Source organism: Amblyomma mixtum, chromosome 1 (genome assembly GCF_055824585.1).
Source record: "Amblyomma mixtum isolate Tamu chromosome 1, ASM5582458v1, whole genome shotgun sequence".
Classification (NCBI taxonomy): Eukaryota; Metazoa; Arthropoda; class Arachnida; order Ixodida; family Ixodidae; genus Amblyomma; species Amblyomma mixtum.
In genome coordinates, this window is record NC_143012.1 from 406,364 (window position 1) to 423,487 (window position 17,124).

The 17,124-nt window shown below is 47.7% G+C and overlaps 1 protein-coding gene across 3 annotated transcripts in view; it reads left to right on the plus strand.

Moving 5' to 3' along the window:
* rictor (rapamycin-insensitive companion of Tor) overlaps nucleotides 1-17,124 on the plus strand; it is a 149,900-nt gene that overhangs the window by 97,801 nt on the left and 34,975 nt on the right. For all 3 annotated transcript variants that reach the window (XM_089587658.1, XM_089587669.1, XM_089587681.1), the window contains exons 21-24: nucleotides 1,230-1,858; nucleotides 3,316-3,469; nucleotides 7,595-7,769; nucleotides 14,142-14,237. In XM_089587658.1, the coding sequence (XP_089443784.1) occupies nucleotides 1,230-1,858; nucleotides 3,316-3,469; nucleotides 7,595-7,769; nucleotides 14,142-14,237 (1,054 nt within the window). The remainder of the gene's footprint in view (nucleotides 1-1,229; nucleotides 1,859-3,315; nucleotides 3,470-7,594; nucleotides 7,770-14,141; nucleotides 14,238-17,124) is intronic.

A 17,124-nucleotide genomic window follows, 5' to 3' on the forward strand; every position in this document is an offset into this window, starting at 1 on the left:
AGATTGTGCAGTGATTAATGTTGGTGATGTTACGATGTTTTGACAGGAATGGCTATTTAACAACGATTCTAGCTCTAACTTTACACTACTATCAACTAGCACATTTATGTCGAAGTCACTGCCAAGAATGAAATATTTTCTTGCATTTGCAAATTCTAAAAAGTATTTGAGAAAAAAAAAAAAAAAACTGGACAATGGTTGATGGAGGGCGGTAGCATAGACAAAATACTGCAGTACCACGTTAATCGCAAGCATTTCATAAAAGGGAGTAATTCAGACAGCAGTTCAGAATCAGTTGAATTTAAGACGAGCATTGTTATAGCAACACTCCTTTTGTCACCACGCTTCATGTAGTACGATTTTTATGTCTGAAATCTGTACACATCTTCTTCCGAGGCGAACCAGATTTCAGAAAACATTACAACGTCAAATCATATTTGCGCTTCAGTAAGGCTTTAGTTACATGGTGGTCTCAAATACATGCACTTCATTGGGGGTGGCGTTGTGAAATTGAAGAACTTCGTAACATTGAGGAATCTGTGGTATGGAGGTCATTACAACAAGGTTTATCTGTATGTTATCAGGTAGACTTATGCCCTTCACTGCTGACAGAGCTTGTAAGCTGTAGGACAATTACAATGTTGAAACTGTGGTGGCAGAAGTTAAAGGTAGTGCTTGAGCAGTTGAGCTTGTGTTGTCATCCTGTCGTGCTATGAAACAGCTTCCACATTATGAGCAGTTAGTGTGGCTGTTCAGAAGGGCTCACTGAATGTTTTCCGATGGCATGACTTTCTTCACAAAAAGTTTCAGGGTCCAAGGCCTATGAACCTCCCGTGTGCTTGATTGGATGAGTGGATCTGCAGCTAAGCGCTCCTGCTACTTGTGCGAAAAGTGCCATCATTTCTGTAGATGCTCAGCGTGATGCCATTGTCGAGGCACCCAACAGCGGTTCAATGCAGCCATCGTCTTTGGCCATCAACGTATTGCCAGTGACCGCCTTCCTTGCATGCAGACTACTGTCCATAATTTAATCTAGGAAGGAATGAAAAATTTGTTCGAATTGCGTGTAATTACAGCCAGAGGGGGCTGTTGTTGACTGGACCAAATTCTCGGATCAAGTGAACTGGGTGTTTGAATTAAGCAAATTCAAGGTTGTTTGATCCCACTGTATTATTGAAGGCATGTTGTTATCGTAATTGGGTTACATGAGAGGTGGACCTTGATTTCAGAAAGCTGTAGAGCACCCTTCTGTCGCCGAGTGTCGGCTCCTGTCCGTGCCTGATGCCTCCAAGGATCGTTCGGGCTCATTCAGTGGCAGTCGTGACTCTGGCACCGAAGCCTCGTTTACCGACAAGTTCTCGAGCGAAGTGAAGGGCGAGAGGAGCGACAGCAATGAGAGTGCCGTCACTGCGGGCACCAGTAAGAGCAGGTCGGACAGCTGCACCGATTCGACAACGAGTGGCGTGAGCTCGTGCGATGAGAACACCCCAGCAACCAGGACGGTGCAGACACTGAGCCCCATTGCCAGCTCCACCTCCCTGAGCACGCTGGGGGGCAGCCACCAGCGCGACGGTGTGGTGATGCCTCGGAGGCCTCGGGGCTTTGTCGGTGGTGTGCGGACACTCTCGCGGAGCAGCACATCAACGAGTCCCGTGTCCCCCGACTCCCCAGTGCTCATGTACACAAGTGTGCGTGATGTGGCGGGATACGCGACCCTGCGAGCGGTACGTGAGGCGTCCTCGATGCGACGCAGGCGAAAACGCATTTGCTCGGTGGGATGTGACGGGACGGAGCAGCACAGTGACTTGTTTGCACCTTCCTTCGCCAGCTGGAGCCTGGATCATGGCGGCTTCTACATGTGAGTGATATGCCTCGTATAGTATTCTTATGTTTGCACAGCTTTGAAACCAGCTTCTTTAAAACTTTTTGCAGGCTGGTTTGTCATTACTGATGCAAAAGTTCTGTGCTGAGCATTGATAACTGCTCCGTGTATCTGGGAGACCAAGCGCTTGAAAACCCATAATGTGCATGTTGTTTTTTGTGAGGTCATCGAAGCCTCTGTCACACTCAAGGTCTAGAGCACTGTCTGAGTTGATGAGTATCCAGCCAGAAGCTCTGCAGGTAGAGCACAGTTCTGAGGCACCAGTTTCTGGGTTGAGCATCGGCCGCCTCCATTCGGCATTGTGTGTTCCTGTGGTCACTTGTGGCTCAGATACGCAGCAGCTGCACTCAAAAGTCACATGGCCGAGAAGCATAATTGTCGGACAATTTTCACTTTGCTGGTGTAGACTGCAGCAATGCTTCCTCCCCTGGCTATTGCATGTTTCTTACTTTCGTTCCTAGATGCAGTAGAACTCCGCTATCAGTACGTTTTTCATGACACAACGCAAAAAGAACTTAGTACCCAGGAAGCGCATGTGAAAAAAGAAAAAAAGTGCACCGTGTTTGCTTTTTTTTTTCACTTCTACTAAGGGCAACAATCTTCTCTGGAATTTGCAAGGCTTTTACGGTTGTTTGCATGCACAAAATCTCCTAAACGCCCTGCAATGGCTGTCAGTCTGTCCGAGCTGCTGTTGATAGAAGGCAGTAGCGAAGGAGGAACGCACGGAGCAGGTGAAAGCTTTGCATGTATGTGCATTTCTGCGCTGTTTTCGTGGCAGCCACTTTTAATGCTACACTATCCTCTTGTATTCGAACCTATAAATTGTGTTTTCAGACTTGCAATTAAGGCATCTCAGATGGCAGACACCTGCCTTGAAGCCAACCCGTGCAACTGTATCTCATGGAGCGTTGCCCGTGTGGCATGTGGTCGTTTGTGCTCGTGCTGCAGTGGTGATGGAACCAAGATTCGCGCCATCTGTAAGTGTGCTCGGTGCCAGCGTGAGTGGTGCAGCAAGCTGGAAGCCTCCAGACACATTAGTGGCCAAGAGAGTGTTGAGTCCAGCTTTGGCCAGTCTGCCGTTGACGTTCGGTACACACTGAACTTGGGCTGTCAAAATGCTGACACAGGGTAAAGGACTATCTCGAAATGACATTCAGGCCATAGCATGCAGAAACACTGCCACAGTTGACATAACTGCAGAGTCTGTAATGCATGGGTTTCTATGGGAGCTTCGGCAGGACTGTCTCACGAAAACACGACACTTGGAATCTTAACAGCAGGGTTCTGCCCAAGGCGTGACCAAGAACTGGGCACTTTACTGAAGTAATTCATCATTGTGTAACGATGTTTTAAAACTGCTCTCTAGGGCAGACATCTTGACAGTGGTAGCCTCTGCAGTAGTTGCAAATGATTTCCGTTGCCTGTGCTTACAGCGGTGAAGAACCATATCCTGATGATGCGACCAGCATTCGGACAATGTCCATGTCAAGCACTGCTTCTGCAGCAACAGCACAGTCATCAGCTAGGAGATCTGAAGAGAGGTTCATGGGACTCTGTCTACCTGTTGATACTGCACTCATCTTTTCAGTGAGTTGAGTTGGCTACTTGTGATTGTTGTGTGCCTTTTTTTTTTTCATACCCACTACATCTTTTGGACTTCCACTATTTTTCGTTAACTGTTGGTTGAATTATTTTGTTATGTTTACTTGGCTGGTTCGTGGACAAGGGTGCAATAAGTGCTACGTTTTTGTAATAATAAATTCTTTCCAAGTGGTGAGAAAGCCATGTCTTGAGAGGATTGCGAAAGTAGCCAAAAGGACGGGAAAAAACTGCAATGAGGCTGTCACTCAATAATACTGTAACGAAAGGTCATTCTGTTTGGAAGGTCCGGTGCTTTTATTTGCGCTTTCTCTGGTAGAAAGCTTCATAGTTTACATGCCACAAAAATGGTGTAATTTTCAGGATTTTGTGGATGAGTAAATGAAGGATCTTTTTGCAATTGTGTGAGTAACACAGTCTACTTTTCTTTTTAATTCTTTTATAATCCTTGGCTGCTGCAGCATAACCCCCCACCCCAATATTGCCACGTCTCATTGTAGTGTTTGTTCGTTCACGCTCAAGGCTGCAGGAAAGGGCTGTTATCATTTTTTTTCGTGACACGAGAAGCGACCAGTCCAATCTCGATTCATCGCAGCCATGAAAGGCTGCATCTAGGTTTTTCCAGATTACTGTAGATGATCTTGTCCTGCTATCTGGAAGTTTCCTTGCCGGCTTTAAATTGAGCGATGCCGCGAGCGGCGAACATTCATAGTTCGACGACTGACAAGCACGTTTGTTGCTTACGCCGCCGCCGAGTAATTCAGTTCTTTTGCGGACGCATGTCAGCCCAAATAAAGAGCTTCGTTTGCGAGCCTTGTTGCTGTGTTCCTGACCGCTGGACTGCCGTCACTACAACGTGACATCTGGTGGAGGTGCTGGGTACCCTTTCATGTTCCGGACACCCCCTACAAGTCGTGACGCCAGCCCTCTGAGTCATCTACCGCAGGACCTGAGTCCAGTCCACCGCGCAAGCCGACGCCTGCAAGGGGACGCACCTGAGTTCGGGATTCTGCCGGACCCAACCCGGAAGCGAAAGCCAGCAGCAACGTCTACCATGAGCTTGCCCCAGACGACCACTCCAATCATTCTTCAGCAGCCCCTGGTGCCACCAACCTTCGACGCTAGTGAAAAAGAAAGACGGCACCCTTCGCTTTTGCGTCGATTACCGCCGCCTGAACAACATTACGAAGAAGGATGTCTACCCCCTCCCCCGCATCGACGATACACTGGACCGGCTGTGCAACGCTAAGTACTTCTCATCGATGGACCTGAAGAGCGGCTACTGGCAAATTGAAGTTGACGAAAGAGATCGCGAAAAGACTGCGTTCATCACACCAGACGGACTTTTCGAGTTCAAGGTGATGCCATTCGGCCTCTGCTCAGCCCCAGCGACGTTCCAGCGAGTAATGGATACGGTGCTCGCAGGCTTGAAGTGACAAATTTGTCTAGTCTACTTAGATGACGTTGTTGTCTTCTCCACAAGCTTTGAAGACCACCTCAGACGGCTTCGGACAGTGCTGGAAACAATCAAGTCTTCAGGCCTAACACTGAAACCAGAGAAGTGCCACTTCGCCTACGAGGAGCTGCTGTTCCTTGGTCACGTCGTAAGCAAGGATGTAGTTCGCCCAGACCCTCAGAAGACAGCTGCGATCGCAGTGTTTCCACAGCCTAATGACAAGAAAGCTGTACGCAGATTTCTTGGATTGTGCGCTTATTACCGGCGATTCGTCAAGAACTTTTCGCGCATCGCTGAGCCTTTGACCCAACTTACCAAGGTGGACGTGCCTTTTAAATGGGAAATGCCGCAAGAGGAAGCTTTCAAAGAGCTAAAGCGCCGCTTACAGTCCCCTCCTGTGCTCGGGCACTTTGATGAAAACGCCGAAACTGAAATCCATACCGATGCAAGCAGTGTGGGCTTAGGAGCGGTGCTCGTTCAGAAAAATGGTGGAGAGGAAAAAGTTATCGCGTACGCTAGCCGTTCACTGTCGAAAGCCGAAGCCAGCTTTTCGGCGACGGAGAAAGAATGTCTCGCCATTATTTGGGCCACGTCGAAATTTCGCCCCTACCTGTACGGACGACCATTCAAGGTTGTGAGCGATCACCATGCTCTGTGCTGGCTAGCCAATTTGAAAGATCCCTCCGGCCGCCTTGCTCGTTGGAGCCTGCGTCTTCAAGAATTCGACATAACTGTAGTCTACAAATCTGGCCGCAAGCATTCCGACGCAGACTGCTTGTCGCGAGCCCCCGTCGACGCAGCAGGCGAAAAAGACGACGACGATGCTTTCTTAGGACCGGTAAGCGCCAGCAGTTTCGCGCAGCAGCAGCGCTCCGATCCTGAGTTGCAAAGCGTAGTTGATTACCTGAAAGAAAGGCAAGACTGCATCGCCTCCTCGAGGATTCAAGTGCCAACTGTCGTCCTTCGTTGTTCACAATAATGTCCTCCTGAAGAAGAACTTCGCGTCTAACAGAACAGTACATCTTCTTGTCGTGCCCAAGAATCTTGGGCAAGAAATTATACAGGCATGTCATGATGAGCCGACTGCGGGGCATCTCGGGATTGCTTGCACGTTGCACCGCATCCAGGAGAAGTACTATTGGCCGCGGCTAGCTCCCGACGTTTCCCATTATGTGAAAATGTGCCGTGAGTGTCAGCGACGCAAAACGCCTCCGATTAGACCAGCCGGACTCCTGAACCCCATACCACCTCTAACAGAACGGCCCCTTTCCGACTTCATCATCAGGTAACAAATGGATCATCGTGGCCATCGACTACATGACCCGATACGCCGAAGCAAAAGCGTTGCCTAATGGTACCGCAACAGAAGTCGCAAAATTTTTTGTCGAACAAATTCTCCTGCGACAAGGCGCCCCCGAAGTGCTCATCACAGACAGAGGGACGGCATTTACAGCGGAGCTGACGCAAGCCATTTTAAAGTACAGCCAGACAAGCCATCGGAGGACAACTGCCTATCATCCGCAAACCAACGGACTCACAGAGCGTCTGAACAAGACCATCGCAGACATGCTCTCCATGTACATCGACGCCGAACACAAGATGTGGGGCTCTACGTGATCTTCGCCTATAATACTGCCGCCCAGGAGACAACCAGGTTTACTCCATTCCAGCTGGTGTACGGCAGGAAGCCCACGACAACACTCGACGCAATGCTCCCGCTCGTTTCCTACGAAGACAACCTCGACGTCGCCGCCTACCTTCATCGCGCCGAGGAAGCCCGAAGACTTGCGCGGCTTCGCATTCAAGACCAGCAGCACATTGACGCCCGACGCTACAATCTGCGCCGACAAGACACGCATTACAGCCAGGTGATCGGGTTTGGATATGGACGCCAGTTAGCCGCCGTGGATTGAGCGAAAAGTTGCTGCGACGCTACTTTGGCCCGTACAGGGTTCTCCGTCGCATCGGTGACCTCGACTATGAAGTCATCCCCGACGGCACGACAGCATCTCAGCGACGACGCCCACGCCCGGAAGTCGTGCATGTCGTACGCCTGAAGCCATATTATGAACACTAAAGGACTCGAAGTTTTCATTCTCCGTGTTTATTTTAATTTCAAAGCACCGAGACGATGCTTCTTTGGAAGGGGGGTAATGCCACTTCTCATTGTAGTGTTTGTTCGTTCACGCTCAAGGCTGCAGGAAAGGGCTGTTATCATTTTTGTTCGTGACGCGAGAAGCGACCAGTCTAATCTCGATTGATCGCAGCCATGAAAGGCTGCATCTAGGTTTTTCCAGATTACTGTAGATGATCTTGTCCTGCTATCTGGAAGTTTCCTTGCCGGCTTTAAATTGAGTGATGCCGCGAGCGGCGGACATTCATAGTTCGACGACTGACGAGCACGTTTGTTGCTTACGCCGCCGCCGAGTGATTCAGTTCTTTTGTGGGCGCAAGTCAGCCCAAATAAAGAGCTTCGTTTGCAAGCCTTGTTGCTGTGTTTCTGACCGCTGGACTGCCGTCACGAACGTGACAATATCTCGTTTACGTAGGTCGTGTGTGGGGTTACGGGTCTGATTTGATCCATTAAGCCCCTCACACAGAAGCAGGTGGTGCTGAAATGTGTGTTCTTTAACGTGAGCACCCTCTTCTCTGTGCAGGTTCATGGCGACCCAGTGCAGCTGCCCAGTGGTGAGGAGAAGGTGGCCAGCTCGTTGGAGAATATTGGACAGCGGGATGATGGCTTTGAGCTGCACACCCCGCAGGACTGCTTGCTGTGCCGCAGCGTTGAACGAGTTGCCAAGATGAAGGAGAAGCATGCCGATAGCAGTGCAGGTGTGAAGGCTGCTCTTTGGTCACACTGATTGGCTACAGTGACCTGGAAAAGTCAGGGAATTGTCAGGGAAACTGGTAAATTGGTTTTTAAGGAAAGGAAATGGCGCAGTATCTGTCTTGCATATCTCAACAGACACCTGAAGTGAAGGAAGGGAGGAAGGTTGGAGTGAAAGAAGAGAGAGGTGCAGTAGTGAAGGTCTCAGAATAATTATGACCACCTGGGGATCTTTAACGTGCACTGACATTGCACAGCACACGGGATCCTTTTGTGTTCTGCCTCCATCGAAATGCGGCCGTCGCGGTCGGGTTCGAACCCGGGTGCTCTGGCTTGGTAGGTCAGGGAAAATGACTAACTGAAATTAACCAAACAACCCGCCGTGAATCGCGACATAACTATACAAGTGCCTAACATGTGATCTGATCACATTGGCATTTTTTTTTTTTTACTAGTAGGCAAGTGAAAATTGTTCCCCTTATAGATCTCGTTCTCCTCATTTCAATTATGTTTTTAGTTTCAATATAGCTCGATGCTTTCATTTTCTTAGTGCTATGCATAAGTGAAAAACCGTGCATGTTTGTGCAGCATGGTAGAGCAATACAAAATAATTTTTCTTGTCCCTAACACTCCACTGAGTGCTGATAACCAAAATAATGTCATTCCGTTGGCATACAAGATTTTGAGAGAATTTTATATCTGGTGCTTCATTTTTGGTGGCTGGTGTCCAAGTACTTTGAAAATTTTATTGCATTAAAACCTAGACAGGTGCATGGAGGGCAAATTTGGTCTTAATTGGACTACAACAAGTACACAAAATCTTGTGCTTAAAAGCCGTGTTTGGCCCAAAATAAGAAGTTGAGAAAAATGCGATTTAAAGTTACAAAAGTTGTTTATTTCTGTTGTAGCAGTGCTATATGCATGAAAAATGCTCAGTGTAGGTCAGGGTATCTAGATCCAGTGCAGAACTTTACAATTCACTCGTGCCATATGTTATTCCCTCAGAGTTTTTGTGAACAGCATCCTCAAGACGACCTTCTTTGCTAGACGGCAGTGATGGGACCTTGCCTCCGCTGTCTGCTTCGTTGGCATACTTCGTTGGCATACTGGAAATCCTCTTGTCACAATCTTTGCTCAGCGCAACCCTTGAGGGAAACACTCCCACTTCCTTCGGAACTTGTTTACAGTCCTTGTAACTTTGGCTAAACCACAGGAGAGCGAGTGCTGTTGCCATCTCCAGAATGATGTGCGAGGCAAACCTCATCTTGGGGCACAACAGCCAAATCTTATTGTTCAATGATATGGCTGCATTTTGAGTTTTTCCTTTGACACAGCGAGTGACTAGCTGTTCCTCTGTCAGCCTTTTAGATGGGCAGCATTGTCTTGGCCTGTCTGGTTGTGAGAATAGGTGTGTGTACTGGGGCGTTGAATCACTTATGGTGCATTGGCTTTGGTAAACCAAGAACCACACAGAATCAGATGAGTTGTGTCCAGCTCTAATTGCTCGCGCTACAACCGGTGCCTTGCCGTTCATGGCAAAACTCCCTTTTGGGCTGGCAGAAGAGTGCACTCCATTGTTAGCGTCGCGGCATGCCACGACGAATGTGTCAACAACAGAGCGGATGTGTAACACACTGCATTGTTGCAACACAACTCCAGAAACGATGCGAGTCCTTTCCACTTATCAATCAATTCTTGGATCGAAAATTCGCACCGTGAACACTGCGGGCATGCTGCGCCACTCACCAGTACGTTCAAGGCGCCAGTCTCGCAGATAAAATTGCTTGCCAACTCCTCACCGTTCCTGTCTTCATTCTCAAAGATTGTTAGTTTTCTCTCTGATGCAGTGACGAATTCGTCAATGCTGTCAATAAATCTTGACCGTCCAGCCAGCTCCGAACCGAGGTTAGGCTTAGCTGCCACGGATGTCTCCATTGTATGCTGCATATTTTGCGACGGGTTCCGTTGAACTTGTGCTTCGACCAATACTTTCGAGATCAAAAATCACGTTTTCTTCTCAGCATTCATTGAGACGAGGAGCAGACTGATGTGTGAAAGCTTGGGAACATATTGAGAGAGCTGTGCGTCTCAAGAAGAGCAGACGAGCTGTGGCCGCATTCCGCGCTGGCAGCCAGAAATCGCACCACGTGATTTAAAGGTCCAGTCATTGCCTCCTGTATAAGATGCCTGCTGCATGCACTGAAAACCTCCTGCCAAACCATTTCCTGTTCTGTCCCCCAAAGCGGGAGGTAGTGAGCGCCATCTTTTGACATAGCTTACAACCCTAAAGCAATGTTGCGTGGCCTCCAAGTCTATATATTTGAAACAGCCATCACGGACGAAAGGAGCACACAAGCGTCGTCTTCTTGCTGTGATGGGCCGCAAACACTTGTCTCATGACCGTGAAGAGTGCATTGCTGTCAGTTAAGATTAGCAGACGAAAACAACTGCGCCTTTATGTTCATGAAAAAGCATGTATTTTAATGTGAATATAATGCCAAGAAGCAGAATTTTATTTTTTGAAGCAGTCTTCATTATTTCAATGGGTTTTGCCGCTACATAGTGGCAGGCATATGCACTCCTGCAGTTCAGTGTCATGCACCAACTTGGCTCCTCGTCACCTTGCATTACTGCTGCGTGTCGTAATGTAAGTCAGCTCACCAGAGAAGAGAACCCGGTGCATTGTCATGAAATGCCATCTGAGGGCAATTTATGTGAACAATGACTGTTTGAAAGACTGGGACTACTCCACCATCTGGAGCTTGCATTTTCTGCCCCCAGATTTGAAAGACGGCTGCTGAAACCAGTTGCAGTATCTAGTGTAGTCAGTGACCAGAAATAAAGCCGAGCAGAAGGGGCCGAAAATGACAGTATATCCCGGAAGTCACCGTCCACTGGTACACCGAACTCTTCAGCTGCCCAGCGTCAGCCGCTCAGTGGGTGTGACAAGATTGCGATTCAGATGTCTGTGTGGATACAAAAGTATACCAGAAGCGAGCAGAAGCTCAACTGAAAATTGTGAGCTCTCAGAAGCGCACTGTTGCGAACACGTACACACGATGTAGTGCGTGAAACTGACTCAAAACTCTCACTTTCGGGACCACAACCAGCAACGACTTGCACACCTGCAAATAGTCCTTACTTTCACGCTAAATATATGATGTCTTGCAAAGTAGCAGCATAACGCTGTTTGCAATATGCGGGTAGTGCCATAATAAAAAGAGGACAGCTATGGTTGCTGTGAGAATCTATTTGATGTTGCGGCAGCAAGCAGCAGTTAACACGTCACCACAGACAGGGCGCGACACCGAGCGTGGTTGCCATGGCACCACCACGCTACGTCCACCACCGCCGGGGATACGGGTGGTGTGATGATGTTGCAGGCGGTACCTAGCGCCAGCTACCGGTAAAGCCTTGCAACTGATGACAGCGCAGCTCCAATGGGAACGTGACCGACACAACAGGCATCTTATAGAGGAGGCAATGGTCCAGTGAAAGCGCTCGGTGTTGGCGGGGAGATGTTTTTTTATTATTATTATTATTATTATTATTATCACTTCCTGGGAGTCAGTAAAGCGGCAGAGCCAGTCTTCAAGGGAAAAGACGTAAGCCTGGCACGAGCCCAATGGCGTGCGATGCCGCTATTTGATGCTTGCCTCGCTTGAAAATGGGTCAGGTCTGCAGCTTTCCTTGCCACCTAGAGTGCTTTAAACAAGTTAGTTAATGATTTCCTGATCATTTCCAGCTCTCGTTTTTTTTATAGGTGAAGGAGGAGGGATCAGTGTTGATGAAACACTCAGAAACACAAAGCTGATTTTCTTAATGAAAATCTGTTTTTCGACCCGCGTTTCCCCTTAAGGCCCTTTGTACACTTTTGTGTACATTGCAAACTCTTCAAGCTTTTTCTCAAAATGTGCTGACCTAGCAGTGCTTTCTTTGTTTCAGACAATTTAGCATCCTTCATGTTACAAATAAGGCTTTTTTTTTTTTTGCCGTGTAGTAAACGCAGTAATTATTTCTCAAAATAGTTTGAAAGCATGTCCCCTTCATTTTCTTGCAGGCAGGTTTTGTCACTGGTAATAATATCAACTTTTTTTTTCTGAATTTCTAAGGTAATGTGGATGTTTGACAAAGAAAAGTATGCCTTGAACCCTAGAGTGTCGGTTTCACAGATCGAGGTATTTTAATATCACAATTTTCAATATTTTGATAGTGTGTAAGAAGTTTTGTGCATTCATGTAAAGAGTTAACCATTGGTGTGTTCCATTCGAAAACCAAAGAATAAGCTTTGTTGAGGCCTGGGTATACTATTTAAGTGGGAAAATATTTGTTTTTATTTAAAATTTTAAATGGGTCTGAAAGGGGCAAGCTTTGCAAGTCATGTTGTATGTTTGGCAGTAGTGCACTGGCCCTAGCAAGTTGACCTCGCTCCACCAGTGAAGGGATATCTACCTTCACCAGCCACTAAAAGAAAACTCTGGTTCAAAACTCTGCCACACTCACTAAAGCTGTGTTGAAAAATGGCCAGCAGAAATTTTGGCAGGCGACCTACGTGTGGAGGCAACACATTTTTGCAAAGGGTGCGAGACCTATTTGTAGGACCTCTGACAAGTGGTCTTAATTGCGATTGTATCCATGGGCATCTGCAAGGTGTATGCGTCGCACGCCTACGCGCCCAGCACCAACCCATATCAGGAATCGTGCTAGCTTCTTCACCTTGTGTTCCCGCCGTCACCCTTGACTGGTGAATTTCATGCATAGAGGAGCGGCTGCAGTCACTCTTCCCTCCACTGACTGATGCACTCTGCCATGCCGGTTCTGGCGCGTGTGCACCATGTGGGCGCAGACCCCTTTAAAATCACTTGTAGTCAGGGGGGTTTGACTGATTGTGTGCTCTTTACCTGCTCGCTGAATGTCATCCGGAGCGAAAGCCTTTGTCAGGCACTGCAGCCTTTAGCTTTCGCTCCGGCTTTCTGTAACAGAAAGGAACAAATAAAGAGAAAGAAAGTAGTCAGGGAAAACATGGAAAAATTAGGGAACTCGGAAGGAGTAGCATGCTAGGCACCCTGGTTATTAATGTTTGGCTGAGCCACATAGGAAAACCTGATTTCACCTTGAGTTGTGCCATGTCATCACTGCTGCTGATTATCTTGAGTTTGAGTGAAGTACAAGTGACCAACCTGTGGTTACCAAGTAGCTGCCTTTCCTTACTACCACTTATGAATGACATTGTGCGGAAGGTACTTTTTTCGTCCAGCCAGTGAGTCATCTAATGCTCACGGCATTCATTACTTGAATTGCTGTTGCAGTTAAAACTAGATGTAACGAACCTCCATGTAGTGCATTCCAGAGTATTACAAATTTTCTCAATTGATCAATGCCACATCCTGTCCAGCCATGTTCTGGAAATTTTAGATTTTGGCATCACCTCTGTTTGACTTTACACATGCTGCAATTCAGAAGGTACCTTGTGTTTCATGCATTGTTCTTGCTCAATATGGCGGCAAAATTCAAGTTCTGTGTTGTTGAATATGCACTGAACGAATATGAATGTGCATTGAATAGGAACCTGTGAGCCCAGGACTGGCACAACGTCAGTGCACTCCAGTCAGTGAAACCAACAAAACCCACTCCGAGCGCGTAATACTATAATGTGTAATGAACGTTCCAGAAACCTGCCATATCGCTACTACCGTGCGTGGTGCTCTGCCTAGTTTGCTGTTGCAGTTGTGGCTGCCACCAAAACATAAACGTAGCGTAACTTTGCTCACGCCACAGCATCGGGGTGCTCTGCAAAGGTGTGTGCTCTGAACACAGCCGACAACAGCGCAAAACTGAGGAATGCATTACAAAGTGATGCTTTAAAGGGCAGGCCACAAGAAGAAGGCACGCAAGCCAAAGCTCAAGGATCGTCTGTGCATGATAGCTGCTGCAAGCGTCTATTTTTGCCTCACTCTCTATCAAGGCACGCTCAGTGTATTTTTGTAGTGCTTACCGCATGGACGGGTGCGGCTGAAATTCTTCAGAAGTCCTATTTGCAGGGGGTGCAAGTTATCGATCGGATGGCTAGCTGAAGATTATGCCTTTCGGTTAATCTCGGAGCGGCATAGACAGGCTTGCACTCTGTCAGTGTGTGTATTCAGTGTGGAGGAGATTATAAAGGCTCTTTCATTCCGTTTCCATTTTCTTCACAGTGCTGGTGTTTAAGATTATGCATGCTGCTGTGGTGCTTGCTGCTTATATCATCTCCAGTAATTGGATGATTTACCTGCTGTATTGTGCTTCACCATGAATGATTTGTAGGCCTTGGAAAGTAGCCATCATTTGGCTTAGGAGACTTACAGCTAACCACCTGGTGTTGGCCTCCTTTCTTTCAGTGAGTCCGGTTCCAACAATTGAAGAAAATGGCAGTGGTGGGGAGAATCGTGATGCTGTTGTTGAGGCCTTCCCGTTCTCTCGTTCTAGTCAAACCAGTGAGTATTGGTTACCAGCAATGCCTGTGCTATGGTCTCTTGCTAATGGCCACTGTTTGAAGCTGGGATTTAAGGTTGTACTGATGCTTCAGAAAGCTAGTGAGAGAACAAGTTGGCCAAGTTAAGAGTGGAGTATATAGAGCTCTCCCAGGCCACGTCATCATCGCATGTGGAGCTGGTCTGGTGGTCAAAACACACGGCTTCTGGCAGCATGGTGCTGCAGATGGGACGTGTACTGAGGCGTCACTAATCTGGAGAAGAAAGGAAATGGGGGACAGCTGGTAAATGTCAGTTGTTGTTTCTGAGTTGCTGACCTAAATGGCACCAAAGTGCGGTTGTTGCTTGTGAAAATGTGATGTGTACAAACCCATTCGTGGATCATGTACAGCAGGGGTCTGAAGTAAAGCATTGTACAGGCTCGGCGTGCAAAAAAATGGAAACAGTGCAGAAAACACAAAATAGTTTTGGCAAACAGCATTTACATCTCTGTTTGCAAAGCTCTCAAGTTCTGAAGCACTGAAAGTCGTATCAACACAGTACTTTTGCTTAGCACCTTCTTAGCTTTGCGAAGTTGATATGCATGAAGCATAAGGACAGTGTGTGCACACAAAAGGAAGCAACATTTTGCTTTAATCATTTGGGTATAACCTGAGACAAACAAGAACTGTGAGGCTATCTTCGCTGCTCTGAATGCATCTCACTTATCTCGTCCCCAGCATGCTCCTCGGCTCTGTAATGTTCCGGGCTCGAGATTACAGAGTTTCATATTTCCTGATAACCATCTTAGTATTATATATTTCTGTTTCATCGTGGTGCTCCCCCGGGACATAGAGGAGGCTGCGCATGCAGGCAGATCTCTGCGTTGGAGTGTGCATCCAATAAATGCATAGTGGTTTCTCTCCTTTCAGCATCTGTATTTGTGCTGCGCACTCTTCATAATGTGTGGCACAATATTTGAGACTTCTCTCTTTTGTCTGTCAAGTCCTCCCTTTTTTCTTTCTCTTTTATTTTCAATTTTTGTGCCTTTTAATTCTACAAAACTAATTGTCTGAGATACGACCGCATTAAAACTCTGTTTTAGTGAAGTATGGGGCTTGTAGAAGTGGACATCTTCAGGCCCCGTTGATATTCCTGGGTTGTTACTGGATGGTAAGAGACTAGCGACGGTGGGAGAAGCAGCTGCTTGAACAGAGGCATGCAGACACCTCACTACCTTGTGGTCTCGCATTACTTCTTTTATGCTGGTGGCGAACCGATTGCAATGTCACAGGCTGTGTGACACAAGCTTGTGAAAATTAAATCCTAAACTAAGAGGCAGAAAATTGACTTCAGTTGATTGCTTTCAGAAAATTGGTATGTGTTGCATTCAAGGCACTGTTCTGGGCAAAAAATTTAAAAAAAAAAACACCAACTCAACCAGAAGCAGAAACTAAAGAATTTTAGACCTCTATCATATCAACGGTGCAGTATTTTTAGCTGAAAATCATAGTAACGACAACATTTGTGTTTCTGTAGTGCACTTACAGCTTTTGCATTGTTTCGGGTCTGAGCCCGGCCCGACAAGCGGGTGGGCCGGGACGGGCCAGATAGGTGAGAGCTTCCTCAGGCTCGGGCTGGGCCCAGGCGTGTACCGTATTTACTCTCGTAATAGGCGCACTCGCATAATAGGCGCGCCCCGAACTTGGCACTGTGATCAATACTGTATTTACACGATTGCAAGACGACGCCTCGCCACCCCCCCGCATCCCAATCTTTATTTTAACAAAGTTTTTGCTGAACTGACTACTAGTCCCTACTAGTGCTGCTGCCGTCGCAGCTGCTGCGGACCCACAGCACGTACAATGGCATCGCGTAGAACAGCCGCACACAGTTTTCAGGGATGCTCACTTTAAACGTCTGTTTGGAAAGCTTCATCTCCAGCCGGAAACGTTCCCGACTTAGGCCCACGAAAACTTCGGCGCTTGGAGTCGCGTACGAAAATTTAGGGACGCCACAGTCACACCTGCCGCACTTCTCGGCCACGTCGTATTTTCCGATCTGCCGCACGCTTGCCGTGTTCGAGAGCAAACTCCCAGCCGTGTAGCTGTTAAGGTGCTTGCCCGTGGAGCTAAAACAGCAACGCTCCGCGGCAAAGCCATAAACCACGATGAACAATCGCGCTATCGCTAATCCCGGCACTTGATAGCAACAACAACAAAAAAAAACGAGCTGGAGATGCTGATGGCGATATAGATAGCGAAAGCTCGCGGCGGAGGAAAATGATGATGATGATGATGAGCATGGCCAAGTGGGCGGCCTCTGGAAGCTCCTGTGCACATGTGTGGCCACCGCGATCAAGTGCCCGTTGCGTGCAGCCGGAGCCGATCGCCGAGGCCTCGGCGCGTGCATTCCGAAGGCTATTCCCGCGTGTGTCGTGGAAAGTTTCGGTGCGGCCCTTACACGGATCATTTTTTTTTTACATTTTCTTCGCGAGAACGGGGTGCAGCCCGTACTCGAGTGGGTTTACGCGGTGTGTTCAATTTTGCGAGTTGAAAAATTTCCGGAAATTTTACCCCGCGTAATAGGTGCACCCCGAACTTTGAGCCGGATTTTCTGGAAAAAAAGTGCGCCTATTATGCGAGTAAATACGGTATTTGAGAAACCGGGCCGGGCTCCGGCAGGTAGCAGTAGAGGGTACCTGGTCTAGTCTCAAACACGTAGCTTACTGGCCCTAAAGGAAATGTCTGGCATACATGCACTGTGCCTATAACATTTTTCCCATCCACACCACGCGTCTTTATTGCTGTTCATGGTTTGACACTGGCTGGTTGCTCATCGCATCTTACTTGCAAGTCAGCACTTGAGTGTGCTTTGTGTGGAAATTGATTAGTAGGAAGCTCCTATCTTT